The sequence below is a fragment of the Guillardia theta genome (assembly GCF_000315625.1).
Source record: "Guillardia theta CCMP2712 unplaced genomic scaffold GUITHscaffold_127, whole genome shotgun sequence".
NCBI classification, from domain to species: domain Eukaryota; class Cryptophyceae; order Pyrenomonadales; family Geminigeraceae; genus Guillardia; species Guillardia theta.
This window is the reverse complement of record NW_005434547.1, coordinates 22,597-28,352: the sequence shown is the minus strand read 5'-3', so window position 1 is coordinate 28,352 and position 5,756 is coordinate 22,597. Positions and strand designations below refer to the sequence as shown.

The 5,756-nt window shown below is 53.8% G+C and overlaps 1 protein-coding gene across 1 annotated transcript; it reads right to left on the bottom strand.

The window, feature by feature from the left end:
* Window positions 1-1,209: 1,209 nt before the first annotated feature.
* Window positions 1,210-5,230, bottom strand: GUITHDRAFT_155498 (hypothetical protein). Its single transcript, XM_005822303.1, has 19 exons — window positions 5,168-5,230; window positions 5,056-5,122; window positions 4,690-4,803; window positions 4,497-4,645; window positions 4,256-4,294; window positions 3,629-3,976; window positions 3,545-3,573; window positions 3,352-3,493; window positions 3,165-3,220; window positions 3,004-3,028; window positions 2,861-2,946; window positions 2,751-2,817; window positions 2,618-2,628; window positions 2,405-2,432; window positions 2,329-2,358; window positions 2,230-2,284; window positions 1,987-2,045; window positions 1,770-1,835; window positions 1,210-1,252 (listed from the first exon to the last, which is right to left on the bottom strand). Exons 1-6 carry the CDS (start codon window positions 5,207-5,209, stop codon window positions 3,932-3,934), a joined length of 456 nt encoding a protein of 151 aa, XP_005822360.1. The 5' UTR covers window positions 5,210-5,230; the 3' UTR covers window positions 1,210-1,252; window positions 1,770-1,835; window positions 1,987-2,045; window positions 2,230-2,284; window positions 2,329-2,358; window positions 2,405-2,432; window positions 2,618-2,628; window positions 2,751-2,817; window positions 2,861-2,946; window positions 3,004-3,028; window positions 3,165-3,220; window positions 3,352-3,493; window positions 3,545-3,573; window positions 3,629-3,931.
* Between the last annotated feature and the right edge of the window lie 526 nt (window positions 5,231-5,756).

Here is a 5,756-nt window from a genome sequence, read left to right as displayed (position 1 = left end):
GAGGAGGAGAGCCTTAAGCTGAGGGAGAGGCTCTACAGGAGGAGGAGAGCCTTAGTAAGCTGAGGGAGAGGCTCTACAGGAGGAGGAGAGCCTTAAGCTGAGGGAGAGGCTCTACAGGAGGAGGAGAGCCTTAAGCTGAGGGAGAGGCTCTACAGGAGGAGGAGAGCCTTAAGCTGAGGGAGAGGCTCTACAGGAGGAGGAGAGCCCTAGTATGCTGAGGGAGAGGCTCTACAGGAGGAGGAGAGCCTTAAGCTGAGGGAGAGGCTCTACAGGAGGAGGAGAGCCTTAAGCTGAGGGAGAGGCTCTACAGGAGGAGGAGAGCCTTAGTAAGCTGAGGGAGAGGCTCTACAGGAGGAGGAGAGCCTTAAGCTGAGGGAGAGGCTCTACATGAGGAGGAGAGCCCTAGTAAGCTGAGGGAGAGGCTCTACAGGAGGAGGAGAGCCTTAGTAAGCTGAGGGAGAGGCTCTACAGGAGGAGGAGAGCCTTAGTAAGCTGAGGGAGAGGCTCTACATGAGGAGGAGAGCCTCAAGCTGAGGGATATACAGGACATGGAGGACAGGCAGGCTCTCAGCAGCAACCAAGAGAAGGAGGTCAGTGAAGGGCGGATGCCTGGAGGGCCTTTGAACCTAGAGAAGAGGGAAAAGAGACCTACACTGACGGGTTGTTCTCGTGACACAGCGCGAGGAGAGATGAGACGAAGAGATGTCGGAATGATCTCTGAGCCTGGTTGGAGTACCATGAGGAGATCTCGTAGCTGACATGTAAGCAGTTGCTTCCTCCATCTCTCCGTCAACAGACGTCAGGCTCATCTGCCTGCCATGCTGCGAGGTACGATGGATTGGTGCCCCAGCACTGCTGCTGCCTCATGGCTCCTTGCAGCACGTGGACCCATCGACTGAGGGGACGAGCTGCAGCGCCGCTTTCTCCCTCCGCCTGCACAATCGAGGACACGTCTCTGCTGCATGCTCAGCTGGCAACCAGTGGGTCAGGTGCCCTTGCGGCTGCACCTGCGCGCATGGGGTGGAGGACGGGTGCAGCATGGCAGCGCGCTGGGCGGAAAGAGATTGCTTCGATGCCGGCAGACGAAACGATCTCGAGAGGCATGGCAAGAGGAGGCGGTAGCAAGGAAGGGAGGGGTCATCCTTGCCTGACTGGTTGTTGCACGGCAGGTATGAATGTGCTGCAGCCCAAGGGAAGTGGTCAGGGCAGGAAGACGCCTTTCAACAAGTGAGAGAGGACTTGCTCTCCAAAGGTACTCCAAGAGAGGAGCAGGTCGCGGTTGCTCGGGTGATGAATGATGTCAGATGCTGCGGATGCTGCTGTCAGTGTAGAAGAAGAGTTTGGTGTTGACCGGAGCAGCTTCCAGACCTTGACAAGTTGCAAGCACATTGACAGAGCACAAGAGAAAGCTGAGAGCTGTGACGTGAGTGAAGAGCCTCGTGATGCGATGCGAACGCAAATGCGAATGTGAATGAAGATGATTGGTACGATGGTGGGAGGGGCGGCATCATGGTTTGATGGATATTGCAAACTGAGATGTCAGACAGAAGAGAAAGAGGAGGGAGCAGGCAAGTGAAGTCAGAAAGAGATACAAAGAGTGCAAGGGAGAACAATGAATCTTTCCCGGAAGGGCTTGTTTGTTCTTCATTTACTTGCTTGTTTGTTCTTCATTTACTTGCTTGTTTGCTCTTGTTTTACTTGCTTGTTTGCTCTTGTTTTACTTGCTTGTTTGTTCTTGATTTACTTGCTGACCCTCGAGTCCTTCAAAGGCGCCCTTGCACGTCAAGAGACATAAACGGGGGTATCTGACTATCAGCTGCTCAAATCGCCATCAGGTCACTCTTGTCTTGAACCTCCAGTCATCTGATTACACATTTCACTTGATGTCTTGATGCTCCTCCTCACGCTTTCTCTCTCTCCTTTTCTCTTCTCATCATTGTTATTTCCGATTGCTCTCGCAAGGTTGTAACTTCATGCTGCTTCCAGTGGGTTTGGTGCGCACTGTGTTGCAACTGCGGACGAGACAAACTGGGATGTCGCAACGAGTATGACCAGACTGGCACTATCTTTCAACTTGCCTCCTTGTTTGATGTTTCATTGTACTTGCATGATATCTGGTCATTCTTGGTTGCTGATGTGTCACAATTGCGTTTGTTTGAGTAGTCGCAGTATACAACATTTGACGTCTTTCTTGTTTACTCGTTGGACATCAGTCACCTTGTTGCTCAGTTTGCATTGGGTGAGGAAAGATGGCTTTGACACCGGATGTCGCAATCACCTCAAGGTCGCTAGTCTCCTCCAACTCTATCTCGTTCATTCTTTTGGCAGCGACACGCGAGGGAGCTGAGGGTTGAGGAGGTAGCAGGGGAGTTTGCTGACATGAAACTCTGATAGCATGTGGCAGGAGCGCAAGCAACATTCTATCAAGCACGGTTAGCTCCTCTGCCTGACTCTCCTTGTTGTCACATGTTGTATCGCTCCTCATGCTGTGCTCGCCTTGTGTCCGTCTGCTTCCCCTGCAGTCTCCTATCCTTGAGTCTGACCATCTACTCTTATTCTCTGTCTCTGCTTGTTCCTCTTGTCTCCACCAACTGGGTCATGATGATCATGAGAACAGATAACCACCAGGTATGAACAGCAACACTTCTCATTCACTTGTACATGTTGTACAGGTCCTTTTCCCTCTTACCTGCTCCTGCTCACTTGTTGACCCCCACAAGCTCTCGTTTCACATCTCAACGATCCCACAGGTCACCTCGACGTCGGACATGAACGTCTTGCCTGCTGCCGATCGTGCGTTTCAAGAGGAGAGCCAAGGTGCGTTTCTCGCACATTGGACCATGAGTGACATACATGGCAGCAGTCTCTTCTCCTTCTCTTCCTCCTCAGGTCCCGCTACTCTTGCTCCCTCCTTCTCTCTCAGCTACTCTGCATCCTCCTCCTCAGGTTTGCCTCTTCCGCTCCTGACCTTCCGCTCCTGACCTTCCGATTGTCATGAGCTAGCAGGTCAGGCGGCACATGAGCACCGGCAAGTGCTTGTGATTAACCACCTGTTTCTCGCCTCCTCCCCTCCTCCTCCCTCCTCTCCTCCCCATCTCCTTTCTAATCTCCCCCTCATCTCCTTCTTCCTCTTCTTCTCTCACTGGATCTTCATCTTTGGACAGAAATGTTGACGTCCCCCGACATTTCGCCTCGCGACATCGCAAGTCTCGGTCCTGAGGTCTCTGCTCCTGCTCCTGCTCCTGCTCCTGCTCCTGCTCAGCGGCTTGTTCCCTGCCCCTGTTCCTGCTCCATCCCCAACACAAGATCCTGCTGCGCCCTCTCTAGCAGCTTCTGACCTATCTCATGCAGGAGCTGGCGAGTCTTGCAGCCCTTCCCCTCTCCTCGGCAGGGATCAGTTTGCGGCCCCCCCACCTCCTTCTGCCCAGCTCTGGTCCAGCAGCTTGCAGCCTGTCATGGCTGGAGGGTGACATGGAGCGGCTGACGGCCGTCGGTTCTCACTTGCCTTCCTCGTAGAGCTGACTCAAACTGACTCCCTTTATAGCTGGAAGGCAGCTGGGCGAGGTACAGGAGGTGAGAGACTAGCTGGGGAGAATCTCTCCTCAGCTCGCTTCTTAGCTCTACGCAGGAGTTCATGCCAAGGCCCGTCGCTGTCCGACCCACTTTTGCGTCCACAGAGAGACTAAGGGTCAGCTGGGGGCGAGCTGGTAGTGGTCCAGGCTAGGGGGGGGAGGAGGGAGGGGAGGGGTCAACCCATCAACCGTTCAATCACAAGATACACGCAAGGCAACAGAAGCAAGCGAAAGCCAAGGGGGAGCAAGAAGCTGCGAGAGCCTCCGATGCTCTCAGACGTTTAAAGAGAAACTGCACATGATTGTTGTCCTCCTCCCGGCCCCGAGAAGAACAAGAACTTGTTCACGCCTTCACTCCTTCACTCCTTGGACGCCTGCTCAAAGTCCTCGACGATCTCGGGCACCTGAAGCCAACTCACTCATACCGCACACTAGGGGAGGGGGGGCGAGCTGGGGGACGAGGAAAGACGATGAAAGGAAAGACAGAGCGAGTGACCAATAGGAGGGCATGTACAAGTGTGCTAGTCAACAGTAAGAGTGATGGAGGTGCTGTTGCAGCAATGGGGGAGGAGCAGGAGGAGAGGGGAGAGAAGTTGAAAGGGAGGGAATGGGGGAGAGCAAGAGCAATAGCTGGGAGTGGAGCTGGAGGGGCACGAGGGGCACGAGGGGGGCTGATTTCTCACATCGTCATCCCCTCCAGCAGCGGCTTCTCCTGCCTTGCCCTGCTCCCCATGTCAGGTCACGATAGGACAGCGAAGGGAAATGAGGCGAAGCAGGAAGCGGGAGGGGGAAGAAGGGGGAAGAGGGGGGAGGTGGTGGAGGGGGAGGGGGAGGAAGGGAAAGAGGGGATAAAAGGGGGCAGACGAGAATGAGGGCGTGGGGTGCAGGCGGGCGGGAGGGGAGGGGGGCAGCGAAGGGTCAGACCGAGAACTGCTCGGCGATCATCTTGAGGTTCTCGAGGTTGTCGGGCCCGAGCTGGTTGATGATGCCGGGCAGGAGGTCCTGCAGCTTCTTGTTCTCAGCTGTCCCGCTGATGACGTAGGTGTTGGCTCCTATCGACGCCTGTACTTGCTGCAAGGGGATCAGACCTGCCAGAGCTCCCAGCCTCTTGCCACCTTGGGGTTCTTGAAATGGATGACGGTGCCGTTGTCTCTGAACAGATTAACCTCCTCGATCCCAGGGATGTTGTTCACTCCCAATCGTTTCAGAGTGTTCTGAAGTCGCTTGTCATCTAATTACTGTCAGTACTCCTCCACCACCTCCACCTCTACCTCCACCTCTACCTCCACCACCTCCACCACCTCCTCCTCCTGTTCTCCCTTGCTCCCTTGACTCCTCTTGTCCTCTTCCCTTCTCTCCTCTTTGCATGTCCTGTTTGCTCTCGCTCTCTTCTGCCTACCTCCCTCTAGTTTCTTGTTCTTCCTCCTCCTACTTGTCTTTCTCCTCCTCTCTTCCTCTCTTCCTTCCTCATCCCATGCACAACCTGTTGTTGCAGTCTTATGGACGGCCTTCTTCTTACGACGGACTGATCCCTTCCCTCCAGTTCGCACCTTCATGGAGTCAGTGGCAGAGTACCCAACAACCACGGTACCAACCGACGCCATGAGCTTCGCGAGCTTCTCTTGGTCTACAGGCATGTTCGCTCCTAACCTTCTTGCATCAATGTCAGCTCTTCCTCCTTCTCCCTTCGGCTCCTCCTCTTCCCCCTCATTGCAAACACTCAAACAGGGCACTAGGCTCTGTCGCGAACATCACAAGGCATTCGCTCATGCTCATGCTCATGCTCATGCTCATGCTCATGCTCATGCTCCCGCGCCCCCCTGATTGGAAGAAATTGGAGCAACCAGGTACTAAACAACCTCTTCGTTGCCCATCTCAATCAACATACTGAAATCATGTGGGGCAGGATCGATAACAATCTTGCCTCAAAGAAAAGGTCAAGCGTTTGATGGACTTGAACGAGAGGAGTATGACCTGAACTTCTAGATCGAAAATCTCTTGAAGATTCGAAACCAAACATCACAATGGAAAAAGTGCGTAAAGATTTGCCGTTTCATTTTGTTGTCTAGATAACTTTCTTTCTTATTTGTGGTTTCAACAGGTCGACCCTGTGAAGAAAGTGACATATCGAGAAGAGAAAGTTCCTGCCAAGACTAGCAAGAAATTGAGTGCTGACTCTGCTGG

Coding starts and splice junctions, on each gene's coding strand:
- GUITHDRAFT_155498 (XM_005822303.1), bottom strand. CDS start 5,209: ATGCCTGTAGACCAAGAGAAGCTCGCGAAGCTCATGGCGTCG. Junction 4,295..4,496: donor TGATCGCCGAGCAGTTCTCG/GTCTGACCCTTC, acceptor CATGGGGAGCAG/GGCAAGGCAGGAGAAGCCGC. Junction 3,977..4,255: donor CTGCTGGAGGGGATGACGAT/GTGAGAAATCAG, acceptor AGTTGGCTTCAG/GTGCCCGAGATCGTCGAGGA.